Genomic DNA, 27,918 nt, shown 5'->3' with positions numbered 1-27,918 from the left:
GACCTCACCTCTGAGTTTTCATCTACCTATTTAAAACCCAGTTTAGACCTTCCACAAGAACCTCAAACCCAATTACTCGGAAATCAATTTCACTTTAGTTCCCAACCTGTTCATCCCTGTCCCTTATGACAGTACGTGGCCATTAGTCACCTCAATGCTTGCAATGCTTTCAAACATGTCCATAAATTCTTGACTGTCCTCCCACCAAGAGATGTCTCTCATATGCCTTTGAGTGTCACGAAAACAGAAGAGCAGAAAGGATGCCAGGCAATGGCATTGAGGACAGATGAGAGAAAGCCAGGTAGAGCCTGACAGCTTTTCTTGGTACATTAGCTCTGCAAACCTTCAAGTTCCACATAAGAAGTCAGGCTACCCAGGGGCAAGCACACAGAAAGACCACACAGATAGAGAAGCCACCATCCAGTCACTACAGCCTTCCCAGGCCAGATGCCAAGTGCGTGTATGAAAACACTTTGGAGATGAACCCAGCTATCGCCTGATTATACGTCATGAGGAACCCTGAGAAAGACTAACTCCTCCATTAGACATGGCCAACCAACAGATTTGTGAGCAAAAGAGTTAATTGTGTTTCAAGGCCATTTGTTTTTCTGAAATAATCAACCAAAACAATGTTTCAACCCCTAATTTAAGACTTTGCCTTTGAGATCTCTTCTCATATTCTATATCCAATTATAAAATCTCTGCAATTTTTAAAGGATCCTAATCTATTGAAATGGCCCATCAATTCTGACTGTGAATTCCACCATCTCATTCCTGGATCAGTACAGCATTTCCCTGACCTCTGCCTGCCTTTCACTGCCAGGTCTAAGGCATCACTCCAGGCGACCTTTGAAGGTTTCCGGATTATAACTACTTACCTGGATTCTGAAGCTTTGGGTGACGTCAACTACTCCAAACCCTGCCCCAATCACACGGAGGCCTCGAACTCATGATGTTATTCACCCCCAAGTCTTGGCACAGCTGTTCCCTGCCTGCCCCTGGCCGTTCATGTAACTGGACCAACCCTACTAGGTTTCAATGTTGCAAATTAAAAAGAATCCCTCTGGGAAGCACTCCTTGGTCCTTATGTCTAGGTGGGATCCCCCTTTCTATACTTTTTCTGTATCCTTTATTTTATTTCCATTATTTATTCAACTCCTTTATATTCCTCAATGTTACCAAAAGGCAACTACTTAGTCTTCTTTGCACAAGAGTTCTTAGGCAACTTGGAAGGAAGTCAAAGTCGTTTGTACCCTTGTGTATCTCTGGTGCCTAAGAGCACCAGAAGATAACGGGCTTATAAACAAAAGCACATCGAGTAAACGAATGATAAAGTATGCAAAGGCAATTTTATAGTCATATAAATCATAGAATTACAATGAAAGCAAGGATCACTATTTCAGGAAGTACATAAAATAACAGAAAGAATGAAATTATTAAACCCACTTTCCAATATATCAGCTATGTTTTTACTCATGCAAATCACTACAAAGGCTCTAATATAGCTAATTTTTGTGAATGAGAGCTTGGTGGTCCACGGTGATTTCTATTAGATCATGTCCCTAATATCTGTAGTTTTAGAAATAAGTACTTTCTAAAAACACATACAAGTCAGGCGGTGGTGGTACACGCCTTTAATCCCAGCACTCAGGAGGTAGAGGTAAGTAGATCTCTGAGTTCGAGACCAGCCTGGTCTACAAAATGAGTTCCAGGACAGGCTCAAAAAAAAAAAAAAGTACATACAAACTTAAGGACTTGGCTATCATCTTTTAATTGTGCCTTATAATAACATTTTAGGAGATAGTAGCAATTGGTATCATATCAAATGGGAAAGCTAATCTAATAGCCACAAAAATCTGGAGACACAGTTTCCCAATATACATAAATTAATTTAGAATTGCTAAGTAATATTCCTGTTTTCTCCACGTTGTCATAGGTTGAGATTTGAGAACTACATCATATTACGCAGATTACCTAGATGAAACATCTAGGGCAGACTTCAAACTCAGTTTTATTCTCTAACAAAAAATACATACAATTTAAATTGTCGCCGGTCTTTCAGCATCTAGGACAGTTATGACTGCTCGACTCTTCTAGAGCTTTGGTCCCCTCAACCATTTAAAAAAGGGACAGGCAGGCGGACAGACAGAGAACTAACACTCCTACAGCTCCCACAGGCGGCTGAAAGGACTGACAGTTAGCATTTCCCACGGAATCTGGCACCGAGTCATCGTCCATCAAAAGTAATTAGCATTACCACCGCCAACTTCACTTCAACACTTCATCATAACAAGAAGTGGCTGGCTGTGTTCAGAAACAATTCTCAGTGCATTACAAATATTAAATTATTTAATCCAATATCAAGAACCTTAAAATACTTCCTTTGACTATTTAATATATTTCATTTAAATTAATTAAATTCATATATTTAATTAAATATTGAATATATTTCTTTTGACCCAAGAAATCTACTTTTAGGATTTGGTCACAAAGTACAGTTACCCTGAAAGGCGTAGGAACACTGCCTATAGCAGTGTCCCTTTTAGAGCGTTACTGAGCGCATTAGCAGGTATGGCCAGCTGTTCCGAGGACAGTGTAGGAACCTGTTCAGCGCTGACAGTTTCTCAGAGTTCTCTGGCACCGGAGCCCCTCTGGAGTAAGATTCGCAGCAGTATCAAACACCCACTTTTTACAGTTCACTCTGGAAAAACCCCAAGGAATGTGCTGGTGAGCTATAGCTGTCAACTAGGCATACGCTGGGATCTTCTGGAAGGAGAGGCTCAGTCGGAATGATTGAGAGCAGCTTGACGTGTAGGTGTCTGCAACGGACTATCTTGACTGCTGACTGATGTCGAAGAACCTAACCCACTATGGGCGGCACCACTCCGTGGGCTGTGCCTGAACCATGTAAGAGTGAACCTGCAGCAGGCAGCATGGGGCATTCGTGTCTCTCAGCTACTGACTGTGGATAGGACATGACTAGCTGTTTAGTGCCTGCCCAGCCTTCCCCTCAACAACAGACTACAACCTGGAACTCTGAGCTGAAATGACCTTTCCCCCAAGCTGCCTATGGTGGACGTGTTTTACCACAGCAATTGAAATGAAGCTAGAAGACATGGAACATCGTTGCCAGGGTCCATGACATTAGCCAAACCTAGAGGAAACATGTGCTATCTTAGGAAAGGTGGCTGACTGGCGAGCAAAGTACCATTCACGGGCACAGTGCAGAAAACCCACGCTGCAGGAATTAACTAACTGCAAAGTTTGTCAGTACAGGTGTATAAAACAGTTTTCCCATTCTAAGTCCAGGATGATATGGGTAGTAGTATATATATAGACTACAGGACAACACACTAAAATGTGCGTCAACTGTCTGTCCGTGGGTTGCTAGGTTACCGATTTTGCCTCCCTGTGCTCTGCTGTGTCTGTCTCTAAGATTTCACTTTAATAACATGGATGTTATCAAAATCATCTCAGCTCGAACACACCTGCATTCAGCTCGTGGATAAAGCGATTAGAAGAGTAACTTCGAAACTCAAAGAAAACAAACCGGTGGATTTTACCGACGCAGCGACGGACACAGCAACGCTCCACTCTGATGCCTCACAGGTAGCACTTAGAATCCCACACGCCTCTCAGGACCAGCCCTCCTCCCTGACGTGAGTGCCTGGCCAAACGCAGGCAGCATCTCCACAGATAGCCCAACGCAGTAACATCAAAACCGGAAACAGGAATCACACACTCACTCATCTCAGCAACATTCATCGAGTTCAGAAACATCCTCGGAGGAGGTTAAAAGGGGGTTTCTAGAGAGTGGCGTGTCATGACATGATTCCTACAAACTTTAACATACAAACTACTCTACCATTTAAGCATCCATCCATGTGACCTAATGAGAATGAGACCCACTAACTTCTGGACAGCTGTCACCAGTTTTTAAATAGCATTTGTCTTATTTGTTGCCAGGAATTTTTTTTTTTTTTTTTTTTTTTTGTGGTTTGCTTGTCTGATTTTAAGAAGCACCGAAGCTTTGAAACTAAAATGCAAAATATCAACACCTGTTGAATCAAAGCAGCAAGGACACAAAAGACTGTTCCCGTGTTGTGGGATATCTGTACACTGTGTGAAAGGTATTGATGTGATCGGTGCGATAAAAAGCAGATGGACAACAGCTAGGAAGTGGTTAGGGACTTCTGAGGACAGAGAGGACCCTGGGAAGAAGAAAGGCAGAGATGCCAGTAGACAGGGAAACAGGAGGTGCAAGACAGAAGAGAGGTAATGCCATATGATAGAATACAGATTAATATAAATGGGTTAATTCAAGGTATAAAAGCTAGTTAGGAACAAGACAGAAGAGAGGTAATGCCATATGATAGAATACAGATTAATATAAATGGGTTAATTCAAGGTATAAAAGCTAGTTAGGAACAAGTCTAAGCCAGGTTTATGAAAGTTAGGTGAAGCTTTCATAATTAACAAGAAGTCTCCTGGTCATTACTGGGGGCTGGCGGTCCACAGTCAGTCCAACAAGAAAGCTTGCTACACTCCCTTCCTTTCTTCTGATTCCTGACTTCATGTCCAGACTGGCTGACCACGAAGACTGTCCGTGGTGCAGTCAATGGTCCCCAAGTGGCTCCACACTCACATAAACTGAGAGTTAGAGGCAAAATCAGCAACTGTCCTGACAAAGAACCCACAGGAATTTCTCTCTAAGACCAGAGAAAGTCTTCCGCCCAAGGAGAAGCAGGCCAGTGGTCAGACTAGTTCCCGGCAAACCAATTTACAGTGGAACCAGAGGAGCTTGTCCTACAAATTCAGCCTTTCAAGTGGCCACTCAGAATTATGTAGGTGTGCTGGGCTGTGAGTCAAAAAGCAGAGGCCAATGTTTATGCAAAAACTGAAGGCGGGCATAGGTGTGAGCAGGTGCTTGCCTCAGGGCACACGCCCACACATGTCCTTGGAGTTCTCAGAGGGCCTCTCAGGAAACCAAGTGACAGCAGCAATCAAGTGACCCTTCAATTTCCAGCATTGCATCTGGATACCTCCTCCACGATAATGCATTGTGCTAGCTAAGCTTTATCGAACGGTGTTCATAAGCACAGGCTTGGGATCTAACAAGCTGGATTTAAATGCCAGCCCTGACTCTCTCAACTGGTTACAAGATCCCAGCAAATACTCCACCTTCCAGAGTCTCTGGTTTCCTCTTTTCTAAGCCTGTTGTAAGAGATGTCTGATGAACAGGACTGTGGCATGATTAAATTCAAAGATGAAAAGAAAATCCTCCTCGCTATACTTGGTGCCTGCCCCTCCACTTTACCAGGCTAGAATTCAGCGATGGATGAGGGATGAAGGCAGTGAGGGACTGACACGGATGCAGGCTACAGATCAGATTCTAGGACTATCCCCACTTCAGCACAAGAAGTCAGGACCAGCCAGAGAAGTCGGGGGGAATCAATGCAACTGAAAACACAAAACACCTTGCTCAAAACCAAGACTATCAAGTTGTGATGGAGATCCACCAGAGCCCAGTTTCTTAGACTCCTGAAGCATTTGGGGGAGATGCCGCATCAAAACTGAAAGCAGCTGTAGGCCTTGCTTCTACCTCCAACTCATACAAGAGTTTAATTCCCAAAGATGCTGCTAATGGTATCAGACCCTGGTACATCCTAACAGTAAGAAAACGCTACCCAATACTTCATCATACGTCATCATTAACTCGACTTATGAAAAATATTGGGAATTTGTCACACCTCACTAAGAAATAGATATTTTTCCTTATCTTCAGTTGTTTTCACAAATCCTTGAGAGTTAATGTCCTCTGCTGAAGGCCATAGCCTGCTTGTGGCCTAGTGTCGGCTAGTCAGCCTCATCCCCTAGGCTGTACTTGGCAAAGGCATACAACAGACTTAACAAGTAGATCTTGAGTGCTGGTGACAGGAGCAAAAGGAACTAGAGCAGAAGGCAGAGATGGTCCTGAGAGTGACAGCAATGATGCTTAGTAACCCATCTGCATCTGGTGGCCTCGGTAGCCAGAGGAAAGACATTGTGGGACAGAAAGCTGAGCACACAACACCTTCCAGCCAGCCTTCCCTATAACGGTTACTTGTATTGACATGAGGATGTAAATACCCAACTACACTCCATCAGCTTTTAACACTCAATGCCTGAATCCCTGTCCTGTGTTAGAGAGAATGGCTTGGAGGTGGAGACAGTGAAAGGGCGGCCTGGAGCCACAAGGCCAACTCACTCACTTGCTAGTTGTATGAGCCTGGGTAAATTGTCTCTTTCTGACCATTCAAGCACGTCTAACTTTACATCGCATGCTGTAATAAAACAAAGAAACACAAGCAAGAAATTCACTACAGAGCAAAAGCGCATGTCAGAGCCTGTCTTATGTCCACAGGCCACCTCAACCCGTCCTGCCACAGGCTGGCTCCCCAAGAGCCATCTGCCTTGCAATCCTGCAACCAAGGGGAGCCCTATAATGTATTCTCTGTGATTCCAGACCATGGACAAATAGGGTTGCTAAGTATTTGTTGAATGGGCTAAAGAACATAGGAGAGTGCTGGAGAGATGGATCTTGCAGAAAACCTGGGTTCTACATGGCAGATCGTACTATCACTCTAGGTGCAGGGATCTGACGTTCTCTTCTAGGCTCTGCAAACACTGCATGCATGTGGTGTACAGACATACTTGAAGGCAAACACTCATTCATATTGTATATTTATGCATATATATGAGGTTTTTAAAGTTTGTATTATGTGTATACACACACACATAGACATAATACAGATAAAACCTTAAAAATATGCGATTGTGGCTATATTTTCCAGAGGTATTGACTGACCCTCAAAAGTCTTATCACTTCTTGCTTCCTGAACACCCTCCCAAGTCTTCAGTATATTGATACTGGTTTAAAATGCTGCAACACAATCATAACGTGTTAACATTTTTATTTGAAAACCAATGGACTGTTTATAAGTAAATTTGCCTCCACTATCTCTTTTAATCAACACTGGTATTCTGTGGAGAATAATGAACTTTACAGTAGTTGTGTTGGTGGTACAGAAAGGTCCACACCAATTAATGTACAAGGCAAAGACATTTTGAACTGAAAGGAATGTAGAAATTCACCCTGTCCACCTTCCCAAAGAGAAATCCATAATGCATCATTCTCTCATTACAAGCTCTATTCCTATGGTACTTATAACAGTCTATCTTATTTTTCCTATCCTTATAATAATATTAATTAATAATAATAATAATAATCTTATTTTTATAACTTATTCTATCCTAGTCTTTCTCTTTACCAAGCTTTAAGCATTCCCATAACACATCAGCGGGAGAGAGGTATACCACCTGCTGGTGACAGCTAGACCCGACCATACATCTGTCTGGTTAGAACATAACTTATAAACTCCTCCAAGGGAAAGGAAAAAGAGATGTGACATTCTCAGGTGACACCCGCATCATCTAGAAAAGATAAGACTTTTATGTTTAAATTACTAAACAAATTCTATCTTGAGCATCTTAAGTGTCAAGGATACATTCTGCATTCCAAAAATCAAAACACCTAATCCAAACAGATATTATCTTGTCTCAGTTTAGAAGCCAGGAAAGAGAACAGAATTTTTCCTCCCACCTCACACTCATTCAACCAACACATCATCCGGGGCTCTAACTTCACGCCAGGCACCAAGCCAGGCCAGTACTAGGTGTAGCACGCAATTATTTAGGATTTGCAAGTTATCACTCTCTCCCTGAACCAAGAGCAATAAAACCTCTGCCTTAAACATTAAGACAGGGCCTTCGCCTCAGCTGTCACCTCAGCCGTCACCTCTGAGAACATTCAAGAAATTAACTGCAACCTCTAAGATCAGAGAGCTCCCTGCATTCATCTTCTCAGGGCAATCCCATTAGGAGCTGTTAAAAATAGTACACACACACACACACACACACACACCTCTTTCTTCCTTCCTTTCGACTTACTCCAAATAAGAACAACTAAGTGATGATACCCAACTAAAGAACAATGGATAATACCTCCACACAGCTTTTCTTTCCAACATAACAAAAAAGAAATGCAGAATACTTTCAAAGAGAAGAAAGGACAGCACACACTACACCATTACTCCCTTCAAGGGCAAGAAGAGAGCACTTCCTGGAGCCCACTAGGTAAAGCCTGCAACCCAGCTTGGAATGAAAGAACCAGATTTTTTTTTTTTTAATTCTTTGGAGGATAAGTAAGTAAAAGAACTTATGGATCGATTTACTTTACAGATAAGATCCCAGGCACAATCAAAGATATCGATCCTGTATTTGTCAGAAACGGGATTTTAAATAAACACTCCACAAAGATGATACATGAGCAAACAGGTTAACCTAAAGCCAGGAAGAAGGGAGTGATATAGTTCGCCCTTGTCTATGAGAGTTGAGCAGCATTGAAAAGCATAAGGAAGCTCCCCCCGGTTGCTGGCATGAGTTTGCTTCCCCTCCAGTCCATTTAATAGCGAAGGACTCTCTTCGGTACTTTCACAGCACGCCTAACACACTCATAAAACCTGAACTGTTTCCTCTAAGATTTTCTGTCTGCCCCTCTGAGTACAGCCAGTAACGGATGGGACTGTTTCGCTGCACTTGACAATGTTAGAAAGCATAGTGAAAGGGACAGAACAATGACTTTGTCCTAAAGCCACAGAGGAGCTGCGGCATAACAGGTAAAACAAACAGGCCAACTCAAAAGCAGGACCCAGGGATTGTGACCTAAACTCTCAGCGTAACCTTATGCCCACAAATATTCTGCCACCCATCCTGAATCAAAGTCTTCCCAGTGGAGGTTAACCTGTGTCATTTCCCTCAGTTCTTTGGGTAGGCCTGGCACCTCAAAGACAGCGATGTGATGCAGTTCTAACATCAGCCTCAGCAAACATGGGAAAATAATGAGAACCCCTCCTCCGAATTCCTCTTGGAAGCACCACTGAGTTAGGTTCCCAAAATTAGCTTTCAGCGGCACAAGTGATGGATCCTATACTTTCTTCTTATCTGGAAATTTCGCTCCACAAACTGGCTTTTATTGGGACAGATTACAAGAGATAGCCATAGCACACTGTATGGGATAAGCTCAATCAATCATTTTATTTTGAAAACAGTCTTCCGGACGTATTTGAGAATCATCAACCTACAGCGCACCTTGTACTTTAAAGAATGTTCATAAACAGATAACCCACTTAAACTGGCTACAGCAAAAAGTGAGTAACACCCCTTTCTGACGAAGCTAGAAGTTGCTACCATAAATATGTATGTAAACAGCAAAAGCAAATCTCAACTCAGAATCTTTGATTTCGGCTTCATTCTCCAGCCCATGCATGTACTGGTCTCCATCCTTGCCAGAAAGTTCATCAAACTATGAAGCCTCAACGGGAACATATCTGTTATGTTAACATACATATGAATGTATGTTAGATACATACATTCCTGTGTATCTAAACAAACCCTCATACCCAGGTAACATTACAAAGGCAGCCCTCTCCTTCTTGATCTGGAAAGCGCTCAGTCTTTCTCCGTACAGCCTCAAGTGTAATTCCTAGAAGGCACTGGCAAGTCTCTGCCAGGCCAGTCTGCAGTGGAAAACCATGTGTCCTACAAGATGACAGGAGGGCCAAGGCTTCTAACCCTCTACTTCAGCTCTGTATGGCAATAGCGGTTCAGTCTCATGCCATCAACACAGTAATTGTATAGGATCGAACACTGCTCCTGTCAAAGAGAATCTGCTTGACCACAAACAGGCAGCTCTGTGGAAAGACAATTTCTGGAACAAAAACAAGGCTTGCACAATTCTAGAAACACGGACAAGTGTTCCGTTCCTGCGCTGTGCTAAAAAAAACTTTTCCCACCTAAACTTCCCCAGCACACGACTGACTGAAACCGGGGTGCCAAGCCATGCACAAAGCAAACGCGGCGTGCACCATAGGCAATGTCTGTCCCTGCCCAATCCTGATCAGACCGGGTTGCAATGTGGTTTAGTCTGGTCTACTTTCTGGTAATGTGTTTTTAAAATCCCGCCTCGACCCAGGTCATTCCTTTAGAGATCTAATAACAACCAAATGACCGGACCTGCGGGGCACTTAGCGAGCCATTCTGCTTATGGCTCTTTAATAGCACCCGGAGTCCTGCTAAGGGGAGAGCGGAAAACTCCAGTTTCCCCGGAAAGAAAGTCCTGCTCCGGGAGCGTGGAGAGGCGCGCGGAGCGTGGCCTCAATGCCCGCAGCTCCGCCGGTTCCCGCCGCGCCTTTACCTGTCAACCCGGCCTCCCCCGACGCCGCCCCTCAGAGCCAGCCCCGGGAGAAAGCAGCCCCAGGCATCCCATCCCAAAGAAAGAAAGCCAGCCGCAAGGCTGCTGCTCCAGGCGGGGGCCATGGGCCACCGCGAGATCCGAGAGGCGACACGCCACCCGCGCCCCGCACCTACCAGATAATCCATGTACAGAAACGCCTCAGTTATCCGGAGATCAGACATCCGGCAGCCTAAAGCATCCGGAATGGCTCCGAACCCGGAAAAAAAAAAAAAAAAAAAAAAGCAGCGTCTCGGGCTGCGAGAGAGCAGCTCCTGAAAAAGCCAGCAACAGCGAAAAGAGCCGAGAGGAGCCGAGGAGCCGAAGATTACACCAGGGGAGCGGCGATTGGCCGGGAGGGCGGGCAGAAGGAAAGGAGCGCGCTCATTGGCCGAAGCGCCTATAAAAGGCAGGCCCCCGGCGGATGGCAGCAGTGAAGCGCGGGATCCTGTAGAGTGCTGGTTCCTGTGTAGGGGGGGAGGGGCGGGGGAGCGGAAGCGCCGGCCCGCCCGACACTGAGAAACGCTTTGCAGCGAGCGAGCTTCGCGGGCTCCCTCGGCCAGCAGGCGCCTGGAGACCCCGCGAAGCTCCCAGCCTGAGGCTGGGAAGCGGCGGTGTCCCCGCCCCACCCCTTCGTAGGAAACCGGCTCGGGCCGTTGGGAGGCTTGGTAGCCACCGAAACTTACTTTCTCTCCCCCTCAGCTCTTTCCTGTGGCCTTGAGGCACCAAGGACTTGCGGGTTAGAAGGGCGGGCGCCCTCTAACAGCAAGCTGGCCGAGGGGGGGGGGGGGCGCACGCAAAGACGCTCCCTGCGTCTGCTAAGGCGGACAATTTGAAAGTGATCTTGCCGCTCTGAACCAGTGCAGTCCGGAGGCATTCTTAGAACCCTAGACAACCTCGGGAGAAGTCACGAGTAAGTTGTTCACCCCAAACACTCGGTTCTTTGCATATGTTTAATAAGTCCAGTAACATTATTGTCCCTGAATAAAAACGAGCAGAGAGGTTGCGAAAGCCCTTTAAAAGACCCAAGTAATACTATTTGTGACTCTTTATGACTCTTATTTTAAGAAGGAAAATACGTCTAAGAGCAAGTGCGCTTGAGACGTGTGTGTTTCCCAGTAAATAACTTGGAACTGGGTGAAACCAGAGTTAAACAAGAATTTGCTGGTTTTCTCCTTCTCCAAGATTCAGGCTATAAAGGACAAAAATGAGAGAAGATAAGCATGCCCTTTGGAGTTGGGTATGGTGAGAAAATATAACTCATTACAAAAATGAATGTAAAACGTGTGCCATCAGTTTTGTGGCAGAAATTCCATTTCTAGAAATTCATAAGCTAAAAGTTGTGGTCACTGTTATAAGCGAACATTTGCTGCCTTGTTTAGAATAGAATCTCAGTGGGTGTGGTGGTGCACACCTTTAATCCCAGCACTGAGGAGGCAGAGGCTGGCGGATCCCTGAGTTCGAGGACACCTACGCTACAGAGTTAAGTTCCAGGACACAGACACACACACCCTTAAATGATTTGTTAACATGGCACACTTACACAATACAACTTTATACAGCTGCTAAACATTTATGCAGTTTCATGATATGGTGAAGTTTATAGTGAGGTCATATTCTTCACTAAAATATCACCTGTCAAAGAAGTATTCTAGATGACAGAATTTGAAAGACCAAGTTGCAAAAGTACAACTCTTTATTTCCTGCCAGACACAGCTATCCTTGAGGGCTGAAATGACTGAAGCTTCTCCTTCCATCACCCCCACCACCCACAACCTTTTAAGAAGAATAAAGGAAAGAGGAATTGATGTCCCCTGTGTTGGTAAATAGGGCTACCATAGCTAATCACATGTCAACTGAAATCTTTAGTCCAAATGTTACAGGAGGTTGGGTTTCTTACTCCAGCCCCACCATTTGACACCATATTGTATGTCCTCAAGTAACAGATCTCCTTGCAAGTTTACCTCAAGGCAGTGAAAATATTTCTGTTATAGAAAACCATAGAATTCATACTAAATAAACACATAAGCAGGAAGGGTGTGTAGCCCTTTCTGCTCCCCTTTCCTAAGCCACGTGACTAAAAGCACTATCTAATCTCTGAACCTGTTTCCTCAGATATAAAATGGGAATTCCTACAGGCCAAGGATTTTTCAGGGTCATTAGAGGATTTAGTGTATACACACACTTCTGCAGGCCTTGCCTTTATTGATCCAATTTCCAAGGTAGATGTGTGTAAGTAGTAACTTCTTGAGAAGAGAGGGTGTTTTGTTTTGCTTTGTTCTGTTCTGTTTTCAATCTACTCAAGGTCTAGAGAGTCTCAATTTCATTAAGTCACTAGATCCCATTTTTTTCTTTGGCATTCAGCATTCTGACTGAGTAGTCACATGTAAGTTTATAAGGATTTTTTGACCTGGATTCTGAAGGTGAAAGACTCCCATAAGCCTAATCTTTTCATAGCCGGTTGAAACTAAAGATATCAAAAGCCTTCCAAACGTCTAGCAAAAGTAATTCAGCCAAGGAACAATTTGTTTTTTCTTATTTTTTGTTTTCTTTCTCTCTGTGAAAAAGCATATCCCAAATGAGATAAAGAGTTTGAATTAGCAAAGAGACAAGTTTCTATCCATGTCTTAGCGATTATGTAAAGTCACAAGAGGCCTGGTGATATCTATGAAGAAAATGAGCCCTTGGGAGGAGTTGGCTTCTGCCTTTCCCTTGGCAGCTAAACCGGAATAGATCATCAGGCTAAATAGTACTTTTTGCTGAATCAGAATCAATAAATGGACCCAATGCAGACATAGGGAAGAATCTGTTTACAGAATAATTCTCAACTGTATCCTTATACTACTTTAATCTACCGTATGATTGTCATCTATGAAAACTTCATGTTCAGTCTCATGTATTTTTCAAATCCTGTTTTGCATTTTGGAAAAACCTTGCCAAAAAAAAAAACTCCATATGGAGCATAATTTTTCAATTAGGTGTCTTCTGAGATGGTAATATAGTTCCACAAAATAGGGGAGAAAGAGTAACTTCATTCTGATGGCTTGAGGACAAGCCACTACATGAAGCAGTGGTTGTAGCTGATGAGGTGGTCAAGTAGTAAGGTCCTTTAGTTACATCTTGGAAATAATGTTGAACCAGCCCTGCATCTCTGGAATGAAGCCAACTTGATCATGGTGGATAATTTTTTTGATGTGTTCTTGCATATGATTTGCCAGTATTTTATAGAGTATTTTTGCATCAATGTTCATAAGGGAGATTGGTCTGTAATTCTCTTTCTTGGTTGAGTCTTTATGTCGTTTTGGTATCAGGGTTACTGTAGTCTCATAGAAAGTTCTGCAATGTTCTTTCTGTTTCTATTATGTGGAGTAATTTGAGGAGTATAGGTATGAGCTTTTCTTGGGAGTTCTGGTAAAATTCTGTGCTAAAACCATCAAGCCCTGAACAAAAATTGGTTGAGAGGATTTTGATGACAGCTTCTATTTCCCTGCAGGTTATAGGTCTATTTAAATTGCCCGCCTAGTCTTGATTAAATTTTGGTATGTGGTACCTATCCAGAAAACTGTACATTTCTTTTACATTTTCCAATTTTGTGGAGTACAGGTTTTGTAATATGACCTAATGATTCTCTGGATTTCCTTGGTGTCTGTTATGTCCCCCTTTTCATTTCTGATTTTGTTTATCTGAATGTTCTCTCTCTGCCTTTTGGTTAGTTGGGATAAAGGTTTGTCTATCTTGTTGATTTTCTCAAAGAACCAGCTCTTTTGTTTCATTGACTCTTTGTATTGTTTGTTTGTTTGTTTCTATTTTATTGATTTTAGCCTTCAATTTGATTATTTCCTGTCATCTATTCCTCCTGAGTGAAGTCTGCTTCTTTTTGTTCTAGAGCTTTCAGGCATGCTCTTAAGTCACTAGTGTGAAATTTCTTCACTTTCTTCATGTAGGCACTTAGTGCTATGAACTTTCCTGATAGCACTGTGTCCCATAGGTTTGGGTATGTTGTGCCTTCATTTTTGTTGAATTCTGGGAAGGCTTTAATTTCTTTCTTTATGTCTTCCTTGACCCAGGGGTGGTTTAATTGAGCACTGTTCAATTTCCATGAGTTTGTAGGTTTTCTGCAATTAGTGGTGTTATTGAATACTCACTTTAAACCATGGTGATACAATAAGATACAGGAGGTTATTCCAATTTTTTGTATCTGTTGAGTTTGCTTTCTTATTGAGAATGTGGTCAATTTTAGAGAAGGTTCCATGAGGTGCTGCGAAGAAGGTATATTCTTTTGTGTTTGGGTGAAATGTTCTTTGGATGTCTGTTAAGTCCATTTGAGCCATGACATCTGTTAGTTCTCTTATTTCTCTGTTAAGTTTCTGTCTGGTTGATTTGTCCTTTGGGGAGAATAGGGTGTTGAAATCTCCTACTATTAGTGTGTGATGTTTGATGTGTGATTTAAACTTTAATAATATTTCTTTTACATATGTAGGTGCTCTTCTATTTGGGGCATAGGTGTTCAGGATTGAAACTTCATCTTAATGGATTTTTTCAGTGATGAGTATGAAGTGTCCTTCTCCATCTCTTCTGATTGATTTTAGTTTGAAGTCTATTTTGTTAGATATTAGGATAGTATAGTTATACCTGCTTGTTTTTTGGGTCCATTTGATTGAAAAATCTTTTCCCATCCTTTTACTCTGAGGTGATGTCTGTCTTTGAGGTTGAGGTGTGTTTCTTGTATACAGCAGAAGGATGGATCCTGCTTACATATCCATTCTGTTAACCTGTATCTTTTTTATAGGTGAATTGAGTCCATTGACATTAAGAAAATAAAACAACTCTGAGATACCATCTTACGCCTGTCAGAATGGCTAAGATCAAAAACACCAATAATAGCTTATGCTGGAGAGGTGTGGAGTAGGGGGAACACACTCCTCCATTGCTCATGGGAATGCAAGCTTGTGTAATCACTCTGGACATCATTATGACGGTTTCTCAGAAAATTAGGAATCAAACTACTGCAAGACCCAGCAATATCACTCTTGGTCATATACACAAAGGATGCTCAACCATACTACAAGGACTTAGGTTTTTTTGTTGTTGTTGTTGTTGTTCAACTATGTTTATAGCAACATTATTTGTAATAGCCAGAACCTGGAAACAACCTAGATGCCCCTCAACAGAAGAATGGACAAAGAAAATGTAGCACATTTACACAATGGAGTACTTTCTATTCAGCAGTAAAAAAAACAATTGATGTCTTGAAATTTGCATGCAAATGGATGGAACTAGAAGAAACCATCCTGAGTGAGGTGACCTAGACCCAGAAAGATAAACATGGTATGTACCCACTCATAGGTGAATACTAGCTGTAAAGCAAAGGATAAGGAGCCTATAGTACACAACCCTAGAGAAACTAAGTAACAAGGAGAACCCTAAGAGAAACATAAATAGATCCCCCAGGAAGGGGAATAGACAAGATCTCCTGAGAAAATTGGGAGCATAGGGTTTGGGGGAAAGAGAAAGTAGACAGGGGAAGAGAGAGGGGAGAAAGAGAGGGGGGAAGAAAACTAGAGAGAATAGTATGGTTGAGATGGGGAAAGGACAGAGACAGAGAACAAGGAAAGAGATATCTTGATTGAGAGAACTAATATGCGGCTAGCAAGAAACCTGGCCCTAGAGAAATTTCCAGGAATCCACAAGGATGACCCAACTAAGATCCTAAGCAAAAGTGGAGAGAGTGCCTGAACTGGCCTGCCCTGCAGTCAGATTGACTGAAGACTATCTTAAATACCACCATAGAACCTACATCCAGCAACTGATGGAAGCTGATGCAGAGAACAACAGCAGGGCATTGGACTGAGCTCCCAACGTCCAGTCTAAGAGAGGGAGGAGTGAGAATACGAGCAAAGAAGTGAAGACCATGAAGGGGACACCCACTGAAACAGCCTACCTGAGCTAATGGAAGCCTTCCAACTTGGCCTAACAGCAAGGGAACCATCATATGACCCAGACCCAACTAGGCCCTCTGAATGTGGGTTACAGTTGTATGACTGGGGCAGACTGTGGGCCAGTGAGACCAGGATTTATCCCTACTGCTTGTTCTGGCTTTGTGGAACCCATTCTCTCTGGAGGGATACCTTGCTCAGCCTAGATATAGGGGGAAGGGCTTTGGTTCTGCCTCAGAACAATGTGCTAGGCTTTGTTGACTCCCCACGGAAAGCCTTACCAGCTCTGAGGAGTGGATGCGGGGCGGGATGGAGGGGGAGGGGTGGGACTGGGGAACGGATTTGGCATGTAAAATGAAAAAAGATAATTTAAAAAAAGAAAATAATGAAGAGATTTGGGGTGCATTTATTCAACTCAGTGTACTATGCGCCAATTAGCAGGCTTCCACCCTCAGTAAGGCATGATCTCATTTATTTAGTCCTACCTTCTTTGGGTAAGAACAATAACGCTCTTCCCAATGCATAAGAAAACAGGTACAAACTCATGAGGCAATGGCATTACTGCACAGGATGTGAGGGCCCACGTCTCTGCTGCTGCCTATTAAGAGCAGGGAGAAATGCCTACACTGTCTGCACTCTCCAATCCCACATAGGTTGCTGGTGAGCCAGATTTAGAGGAAATTTTTGTTGCCACTGTTGTTAAAGTGGGCAGCATAAGCAAATGTTAATTTTACAGCCTGGTCTTCTAAATTCTACTAGCCAGGAAAACCAAGAGTGGCTATCTCCACCTTCCCTTTTGTTGTTCACTTGCTTAATACAAAACTTGGGGATGAGAACTGTAGTTACGTATCATACACAGTAACTTTGAACGTCACTGGTTCAGGAAATGCTCCATTAATGTTTAATAGCTGCATAAAGTTCTATTTTATAAGTGTGCTATGTTAACAAATCCTCTGTGACATAGCATATTATAAATATTGCAGTGAGCGTTTGCTTATAAAACTATCTACAACTCTTTATCCTAATGCTTCCATGCAAACAAGTGACTCTGCTTACTCCATATGGAAACCAGAGGCAAAGTGGTAATAAAGAGCTTTATGACAATAAGATGGGAATCCTATCCCTGAAGAGCCATCTTGCTGGGAAACTCATTTGCAGGCAGGTTATGAATAGGAGAATCATGATCTCAGACTGATGGGTCCCTGCTCACGGATGGAGGTTTAGACAAATGATGTGTATCTAATGGTAATCACCTAGCGACGAGGTGTTACTCTTGCCTGCAAATGTCAAGAACAGATATCACTCTCTCTGAGCTGTTGTTGTTGCTGATTAGCCCCCTTGCAATTCCCGAACTATTATTATACAATAGACAGGCTCAAGTGAGTAGCAGCCCCAATGCCCTGTTATCAGTTTCCAATCTAAATGTAATGAAAGAAAACCTACTTCACATGATTATTGCAAAAGGGTCCAGTTAGGAAAAGTAGGAAACCATCCTGAGATCTCTTTTACTGTGGAACTGTGCTGAGAAAATTTCTAGGCATGGCATTAATTGTCAGCTTCTGAGGATGCCAGCAGCCCCTTACTTTTGGCAGTACCACTTCACTTCCGTCTTTGCCATTCTGGTTAGTTGTCACCTGCCCTTCTCTAGTCTACTCTCTCCTGGCCTAGGAAGACACTTTCAGTTGCATTTAGAATCTCAGATAAAGATAACCTCCCCCTTCCCAGAAATGTAGTCACATCTTCCAAATTGCTTTTGCCATATAAGGTGACATCATAGGTTTTAGAGATTAGGACCTGTGCTAGCTAATTTTTTGTTTTGTGTGTGTGTGTGTGTGTGTGTGTGTGTGTGTGTGTGTGTGTGTGTGTATCAACTTGACACAAGCTAGGTTCATCTGGAAAGAAAGACCCTCAGATGATAAAAATACTTCCTTCAGACTAGCCCATAGATAAATCTGTAGGGCATTTCCTAATTAATGATTCTTGGACATTTTCTCATTAATGATTGAAGAAGGAGGGTCCAGCCCATTGTGAGCAGTGCCACACTGCTCAGCCATGGTCCTGAGTTATATTAAAAAAAGAAAACTCTGTAAATTCTTTAGGAATATCATATACTCACACCCATAAGACACAGAGGCATGAATTTGAGGACAAGGTGGGAAGGGTTGGAGGGAGAAGAGGAAAGGGGGAAAACAATGTGATTCAATTTAGATTTCAAAAAATAAAATAACTTTTAAAAAAGCAAGCTGAGTGAGCCATAGAGAGCAAGCCAGTAGAGTAAGCCATCAACAGCACTCCTCCATGGTCGCTGCTTCCATTCCTGCTGTGGGTTTCCTGCTTTGTCTTCCCCCCATGATGGAGTCTTATCTGGAAGTGTATGCCAAATAAACCCATTGCTATCTAAGTTGCTTTTGGTCATTGCTTATCAAAGCAACAGAGAAGGAAACTAATACAGGATACAAGTGTATCTTGAGGCCATGTTTTGGTCCACCATACTGATCTTATGCAGAGAAAGTAAAATACCTGGAATCTGAAGTAATGAGCAGAGTTTAATTCGTTCCTAAGGAATCAGAAAAGTTAGTATGAATTCTTAACTTTAGAGATGATTCCAGCTTGTTTTTCTAAGTTTGCTTATATCAAAGCACAATCCAAACTGGCAGTTGACTCAAAGCAGCTTGAAGGTAGGCTCTGTGCCACAGACCTGCAGTGCCAGCCTAAATAGGCTGAAGGAGGATCACTTGTCCAGACCAGCTTATGATACATTCAAGGCCATCCTTTTCCACTTAGCAAGACCCTATCTCAAAATACAGAAGTAAAATAGGGATAGATACTTAGCTTAGTAATGAGTGTGTGGCCAGTATGTACAAGGCCTTAGTTCAGTCTGTAGTTGGGGTCACTGGCAGATGTATAGGTGGCCCAAAACATCTTCATCAGAAACTTTTAACCTGACATGGATGATGGATTCCCCATAGCCACGCAGATGGAGCCCCTCTTCTATTAACATCCCCCAGCTTATGTACTCGAAAATCCCTGGAGCCCAGAGCCATGTTGTTGGGGCAGGGTGGCGTACAAATGGCTTGGGAAGCAGATGGAATCTCAGGGGAGGATCCAGTGAGCAACCACACCACCTCTTATGAGTGGGTGTCAACAGTCAGCAAGTAATGGACCCTCGAAAGCATGCATAGCCGATGCCATGTCTACACAGCAAGACAGGTATGTAGATACTCTGGACAGGTTAATAAAGTTCATCCATTCCACAAGTTTATTAAGTACCTACTGTTTATTAAGATGTTAAGGTGGTAGAACCCGTCATCCCAGATTTTGGTCTTTGGCACAGATAGAAAAGAAAAATATTAACCCATGACAAGTACTACTTATTGAAGGAACTTTCATTCTAGCAAGCTTGAGAAATGAAGACCATTTCTAGACTGAGAGAACCTACGAGAAGCCAAAAGGTTTGGGAATGAACTACCATGAAAGAAACACATTTCAAAGCCTTCTGTGGAAGCATGATGCATGGCATGTTCACTGTCAGATTCCACAAAAAAAATCCTGGAGCAAAAGTGTTCAATAAAACTTGATACTTTTGCAGAGTACAGGGGAGACATATATGCCACATTCTCTCCAAGAACCTCAATAACCTTGATCCCCAAACTTGATCAAAGACATTGAAGAACTGTATCTGAGTCTCAGTAACAAAATAGTAGAGGAAAAGGTATTTCCTCCTCAGGTGGATCAATGGCAGCTTGGTATGTAAAACACGTTTATATGTCATTTTTTAAAATATTGCCACTACCTAAAAATCAATATAAAGTTCATTTCTGAATTTACTTAGCAACAAAGTTAAGCAACAAAATGACTTTTTTAAAGGTTTTTCAAGACAGGGTTTCTCTGTGTCACAGCCCTACCTGTCCTGGAACTCTTGTAGACCAGGCTGTCCTTGAACTTCCAGAGATCCACTTGCCTCTACCTCCCCAGTGCTGGGATTAAAGGCGTAGGTCACCACCACCCAGCACTAATGACTTTTAAAATGAGTTTTAAAGCTGTCTTTTTTTTTTTCTTTAAAGCACCTAAAAGTAATTCTCAGAACTGTGGAATTTAAGAGAATGTCTAGAAATAGGTGTTCCTGATGGATGTAAAGACTGGTGAAGAAATGGGAAATCTCTCCAAACTGACATAGATCCAACCAGTAACTCAGAAATACTAAGTGCCTTCTAATAGACATTTGTTAGCTGTCCTTAACTGGGCGAACTGTCCCTTCTTTCAGTGAGCTGACCTATGTATGGCAGTGACACTTGTCATACTGTGTTGAATACAGTGGTTAAGAACTTTAGAGGCTCAAAAGCAGCAGGCCAGACTTGTGACTTGGGCTTCTTCCTGGCCCATGACTACCCTTGCTCAATGAGTAGTCAGTTGGCCACTAGGCAGTTGTGTCTCCATCACCCCAGAACATCCTGATGAGGAAAATCTATTTAGGATGGATATTAAAAAACAATGTAAAAATAATCATTCTACACAGTCTTTTCGCTGTAACTAGAATTTGCCAAAAGCAAACAGCAGTATAAGGAAATTGCTTCAAACATGATGGGGAGGAAAGAGAGAGGGTATAGATGATATTGCCAGTTTGTCTGGGTTTGAATTTTGGCATTATCCCTTTCTAGTTCTGTGACCCTCGGGCATGTTACTTGGGTTTCTTTTATATTAACTCAGTACTCACAAATGCTCACCTCCCAGGGTTGTTAAGGTTAATAACAGCGTACACTTAGAACGGTGCCTGGCACACAGCAAACTTTATGTAAGAGTTGGATGCTGCTGCTGTTATTATTCCCTCTCCCACTAGCCTGAGTTCCTTGAAAGAAAAACAGCGTCTCCTTGGATTACATAGTTTTGGAACCTGCCTCAGTACCTGGCGCTCGCTCAGGTGGTGACTGCACTGTTACTTCGTGCAAAATAAACTGGTGGTTGGCACTGGAGAAGATCCACATATTCTCAAGAGTTACCTTATTAGCCTAAGCCTGTGAAAAGAAAGTTCATTCTCTACATTAAAGTCCAAATACAATCCAGAGCAATGCTGTGAAAATACTAATCGTTGCTGATTGCCTCAACCATTTTGATATATTTGTTCACCAAATGCCTGAAATCCTCCCAATGTACCACGGCCATCACATTTTAATGAGTTTCAGCGGATTCCACTATTCCGTGTCTGTAGAAATATCTGTACTGAGAACATGGTTTAGGTAGACCTTTCATTATGTAGAAGGAAATGTAAGATAAATTGTTGCAGGACGTAGCTGTATTAGGAGAACTACTCTTGAAACTAGTTCATTTATTTGTATAAACGTTCTCTGTGCAACATATTGCTTTGATAATGTCTAGACTCTCAGATTGAGTTTTCTAAGCCGCATACAAAATATCAAGTTAGAAGTGATGCTTTGAATTTGCCAAGGAAAAATTGCTTCTGTTATCAGGCTTCAACCTTTAGGACATATTTCAAAAGGAAAGGAAGGAAGAAAACAGATAATGTTGCTTGATATAAAATCGTGCAGCATCTGATTTACTAATATTAAGAATTAAATTTATGCTTGGCCATATCTCTAGCACTGCAAATACCTGCAAATCTTGATATATCATCTTGACATCAGGAAATGAAAAATAGCTCATAAGAGAAAAATCCTGTTCATGTAAACAATTTAGCAAAGATGGTAGAGATCACAGTTGTCTTCAGTTTCAAAAAAAAATCTTGTTTCATCATTTTCATTATAGTCTTAAAGCAAGTAAGTAATTTACCATGTTCATGCAAGTCCGATGGTAGAGAGCACAGTATTGTGATTGAAACTTGGAGTAGGTGTTAAAGTGTGCTTTATGGGGGCAAGTTCATTTACTGAAGTTTATTTGGCGGTCCTTATATTTATTGCATGGCTTCTGTTGTGCTTTTACTTGATGATAGATATTCTCTGCTGCAGCGTATAGAACGGGATGCCTGTCGTCTAAGTGGCCTGTTGTTTATTTAAATATCGGGCAGTTTGTGATCAGACTTTTGAAGGTGTGTTTGAGAAAAGGTGTTGGTTGTAGTTAGTGGTTTTGCCTTTCACAGTTTCACAAATTTCCCTTATTGTGTGGTTGCTTCTTATCCAGCCTGGCTTGGATGTCAGTAATTAATCATTGCTACATTTGAAATCATCATCCTCCTGTGTTATCTTCCTCTGTCCTGCCAGCCTGCTTGCACAGAGACTTATTATTAATTACAAATGCTCAGACAATAGCTTAGGCTTATTACTAACTAACTCTTACATCTTAAGTTAATCCATATAAGCTCTACCATGTGGCAGAGCATGGCATGTTCATCTGCTACTTCCTCTACATCTGGCTGGCGACTCTGCCTTTCTTCTTCCAAGCATTTTTTCAGGCTGTTTCTCCTGCTTAGTTTCTTCCTGCCTAGATATTGGCTAGTTGGTTCTTTATTAAACCAATGAGAGCAATACATGTTCACAGTGTACAAAAGGATTGTTCCAGCACTATAACCCAAATGTGATATTCTTCAGTGGAAAAACTGGAGGGCTAGAAAACACAGAAATGACATAACAGATTTAATATTTTGTTTTACTAGAAGATAAACATTTTGATTTCTGATACAAATGGGATACTTCAATAAGTTAAACACCAAGATAAAGAAATTATAGCACCCTAAGACCATGTGCAGCTCATATTAAAAATAAGAAGTTTAAATTGCCCTGCCTCTGTTATGACTCTTATCAGAAGTAAATGGCAGTCAGCAGATGCTTGGCTGTGATAGGTAGGGGCAGCCACAGGGCTCTGTGTCTCTAAGTCTTTCAGGAAAAGGCAACCACCACCAGCCATAGTTACACGTGCTCTTTGTCATGGAGCATTTCACAGCACAAAGCAATGGCAAAACCCTTAGTTCTCAGGCCACTAAACTCAATTTATAAAAATGACTTGGCATGCCACCTTCCTAGAACCTGATGGATTATTTTTTAAAATGTCTATAATATAAGAATGCCAGAATCATAGGTGAAAACGTGAGTCTATACACAGGAAAGCCTCTACCAAAAATTACTATTACCGATATAGCTGGTCACTTTTAGGAATATTTATATTTCACAGGAATGGGGTAGTGGCTAAAGAGAGAGTCAAATTACGATGTCTGCATCTCCTTAAGTCTTTCTTTTTCTTTTAACCCATATGAGATACTGAAGTTTCAGATATTTTATGTTTAATGCAGCACAGATGAAAAATAATGGCACTTTTGTCATGGTGCGGATTCTAAGCAGAAATGAACACTTGTGGATTACAGAACAGGGAGAGAAGCCATTGTGTGCCATAGCAAAAGTGATAAGCCAAGTGTTCAAAAACCTAAACATTTTTTGTACTGGGAAAAGAAAGGGGGTTAGGGATGGCTTGATTAAAGTTGCAGGGTGCATCTGAGTGAAGTCCCAGCCCTCACATCACGGACGTGGTCCTCAAGAAGAGAGTAGACATCTGTCACAGATGAACACGATCCAGCTTTCTTAGGGGACAATCAGGCTGTATGCATTTTTAGTACATTAACAGATGTTCCTGATAAATCTAACTCAAAAGGGCTCATCATGTTCCTTGTGTTTGACAAGCACAAGAGTAAGTCAGTTAAATCAGTCTCAAGGGATAAAAAGTTGTGTAGACAATCTATCAAGTGGCCCAAACCTGGGGCAGTCCTCGCGAGGGCATGAACTGCGTGTCCCACCTGCATATCATTCTGCTCAGAAGATGTTACTTCTGACAGAACTATAGGTGTGGAGTTCCATATGAATCTGTAGGTACTCAGTCATACACCTCACAAAATTTGCATCGTGTTCACAGTACCATTTAACTAAAGGAAACTGGAATAATTAAATATTAATATGTTCCACACACTGTATGCTCTAGCATGAAACAGACCATGAAAGGCCAGCCCCGTTTCTTCAGGATGCAGATGAAATTGGTAACTGACACTGTAAATTTTAAAAACAGTCTTGGGTGTGTGGGGGTGTGTGCGTGCATGCATGCGTAAGTGCATGCGTGTGTGTGGTCACCTGTGAGTATGCATGCATGTGAGTGCCTGTGCACGTAGAGGTCAGAGAATAACCTCAAGGCTGACCTCTGGTGCTGTCCCTCAGGGACCTTCCAACTTTTCTTTGAGACAGATCTCCCAGGGGCCTAGAATTCCACCAGTCAGGTCTAGAGACAAATTCTGAGTTCAAACTCACAGTCCATCTTTGATGGGTTTGTCCCCAAACATGACTAACTTCTTCAGCTGTAAATTGCTCACAAGGAAACTCACTTGTGAAATGTCATGATGAAACCCATTGTATGCTAACTAAACACAATGAACTAAAAAGAGAGGGGGAACTTGCCCATGTAGAATTGCTTGCGTTAAACTAGTGACCACATAAAACCCAAAGCTCTTAGGATATGTGTTATGTAGCTGTCACATAGCAAACACTGGAAGTAATTGTTCTCACCCATGGTTAAAGGATTACTTGGCTCACAGTAGGTTAATTAAGGGCTGTTTTGGAGACTGACAATCCAGCTTTGGAAAGAAGTGCGACGTAAAAGGATTTGAAATAAAGGATTGGGTTTTTAGGGAGGGGTGGGATAGTCAAGTGGCTGGAGAAGGCAGGATTGCTTTGAGAAGAGCAGCCTATCTAGCCTGGCAACATCTGGTTAGAAAAGTTCCTCGTCCAAACAAGATGTGGCCTAGCTAGCAGGGGTTTGAATGATGAGGACATCCAGTTCTGACAGGAAGCCATTGCCGTTTCCTTAAGGTATACTCTAAAAATGGTATTGGTGCCTAGAATGCAGGGTAGAAATTTGAGGAAGAGTCGGTCTAGCAGCAGAAAACCCATTGAAAAATACTGAGTCTCTCCTAGGCATAGTGCCCCTTGCCTGTAACCCTAACGCTAGGCAGGCTAAGGCAAGAGGATCACAACCTGGGGTATATCGTGAGACTTGAGTCAAGATAATTTCTAAAAAGATATTGAGGCCTATGCAAGAATGAATAAGTGGGGTTCTTTCTGTGCATGATAAGCACAGAAAAAGGAGGTGGGACATTAGATTAGGGAGCAAACAAGAGGGAGGCCCAGATGTCTCTAGAAGTTTGAAGATGCTGCCGCTCACAGCCATGGCATACCCTGTGTAGCTGAAGTAGGAAGAAGTAGATAAATGGACGATGACATGCTTTCACAATCCAGAGGGACCTTGGAAACCTGCCTTGCCCTTTGTCTCTGGTAATTCAGGAATCATCATGTCGGAAATTGAGAGTTAAAAGGGAGAGGCTAGGACTTCTGAGAGCTGCGAGGGGATGACCGACAGCGGAGAGCACCTCCATACCGCTGGAGACTTGGGAGAGGGCCAGGATTAAAATCTTTAAAGCTACTTAATCTCTCTCTCTCCTTCATTTGGACTTTCTTGCAGATTTTACCTCAATAAATTGACTGGGTGTTACAGTATATTATGTTCCACAGGAGCGAATTTAGTTGTGAAGCACTTAGTGTTTAGAAATACTGCCTATCCTCTCCCATTCGGGGAAGATCATACGAAGCAGGAAGAGACTGCAAGAGACAACTTAAACTCCCTCCCCACTTGCGAGCTTAGCTGTACTGGATTTCGGTTCCTTTGAAGAAATGAAGGCTGAACTATTCTAGCCATGTGGAGACAGGACAGTACTCTCAAAAGACGCTGTGGGTCCTACAAATGAACTCCTCTGGCTGCAGGCTGACTGAGGACTATGCTGCCCTATTTCGCCCTCCTCTGACTGCACAGCATTGTGGGGATTACTGTAAGTCACTTTTTCTTGATGAGCCATAATTACCTTTTTTTTTTTTGCCTGAATGTGAGCGTTTACCATCAGATGGTCACCCCATTTCCATTTTCTGGTATGAGAAATGTCAGGTGGAGGTGAGGTGGGAATTGAAGAGCAGCTGGGGTTTCTACCTCCCCCATACTCCTATCTTGCTGTGTGATAGCGTGGCAATAGCTATAGAATTCTGCATCAACATCCTTGTTGGTAGCTCCCTCCCAGAGACTTAGTACTCAGTGGATTGTGGGGACACTTTCTTTGTCCTCTGTCCCTTTGTTCATGGAGGTGATAGTGGCTTCTTCTCCAGACAGTTCTTTGGGTTTACCCATTCTCTTGACTCCACTGTCCAGTCCCGTAGCAATGTAAACAGTCCCTTCATTAAATCTCTACCAAACCAGAACAGCCTCCTGGTTTCTAGTAAAGCCCATTCCCTGTGGAGTATGCAATGATGCAATGATCGGATGTAATCAGACATTCCAAATGGATAGGTAAGTTCATATTATATGGGTCCATTCTCTTTGTAAGGGTTTAAGTATGTAACTGTGTGCTTGAACAATGTGCCTAGATGGAAGATAGTTAAATGTTATGCGATATTGTGAAATAACCAAAATTTAAAGGAAACCATAGTCAATAAAGTACATACAAACTATGGACTTGAACAAATATGCCAAGTGTTCATAACAGGCACTGCTTTGAGTAAATAGGAAAAGGAATCTGTTGCATGACTAAGTTGTCATACAGTGTGGAACCAGTGGAAGAGTATAGACATGTGGAAGAGTATAGACACGTTCTTTATAGAGTCTTTCTCTGTCTCAGCTTTAGAGCTTAAAGCCACCAGTTTAGCTAAACCAGCGGATGGAAAGAAATACAAAGGTAAACTTGAACTACTGAGAACAAGCTGGAATCTCTAGGGATAGACTGGACCTTATATCTGTTTTGCATATCTCACCACAAAGTGCACCTACTTTTGACTCAGGAATTGAAGAGCTTGGAAGCTGGCAGTTCCCAGGGCATACGTGCTGGGTATCTGTCTGAGGTGAGCAGTCTACTGTAGTAATAGGAGCAGCGGACCGCTTTCCCCGGCACCTGGCCACCCACACAGCTAGCTTTACCAAAAATAATTACACGGAAACTGTATTCTTTTAAACACCGCTTGGCCCATTTCTATCTAGCCTCTTCTAGGCTAGCTCTCGCACTTGGACTAGCCCATTTCTAATAATCTGCTGTAGCCCACGAGCTGGCTTACCAGGAATGATCTTAACCTGCGTCTGCCTGGAGTAGGAGAATCATGGCGACTCCTTGACTCAGCTTCTTTCTCCCAGCCTTCTGTTCTGTTTACTCTTCCCACCTATGTTTTAACCTATGAGGGCCAAAGCAGTTTCTTTATTGCTTAACCAATGAAATCAACAGATTGATATATGACACTCCCACATCAGTCTACAAGCACAACATGGCATTCTCCACCAACATCTAGGGTATAAAGTAACTTGTCTGTAGCATTACTTCTGCTTTCTAAATTCTTCAGAATTTTCTCTCACTCCCAGAGTCAGCTCAGAAGAGGATTTAGGATGGGGAAGATCTTCCAACACAGGAAACCTAACAGTTCAACGCCCCGCCCCCAGTACATTTCTTTGTGTGCCATCTACACATTCCTCCTTATCCATACTTACATTACATCTACCTACTAACTGCTAACTTCTACACAAGCCACTACCATTCCTGCCACACTATATGGCAAAAAATACTTTAAGGCTTTCCCCCAGAGAAAAATCTCTTTATTCATCTTGGATCGTGTTCATTTCTCTTTCGACTGAGTCTACTCC

The 27,918-nt window shown here is 42.4% G+C and overlaps 1 protein-coding gene across 1 annotated transcript in view; it reads right to left on the bottom strand.

The window, feature by feature from the left end:
* The window catches only part of Arl15 (ADP ribosylation factor like GTPase 15), a 362,674-nt gene extending 352,096 nt beyond the window's left edge, over positions 1 to 10,578 (bottom strand). Inside the window, exon 1 of the mRNA XM_026783835.1 lies at positions 10,468 to 10,578. Within this exon, the coding sequence (XP_026639636.1) occupies positions 10,468 to 10,515 (48 nt within the window). The 5' untranslated portion in view covers positions 10,516 to 10,578. The remainder of the gene's footprint in view (positions 1 to 10,467) is intronic.
* Between the last annotated feature and the right edge of the window lie 17,340 nt (positions 10,579 to 27,918).

This window comes from Microtus ochrogaster, chromosome 19, assembly GCF_000317375.1.
Source record: "Microtus ochrogaster isolate Prairie Vole_2 chromosome 19, MicOch1.0, whole genome shotgun sequence".
NCBI lineage: Eukaryota > Metazoa > Chordata > Mammalia > Rodentia > Cricetidae > Microtus > Microtus ochrogaster.
This window is presented reverse-complemented; position numbering and strand designations above follow the sequence as displayed.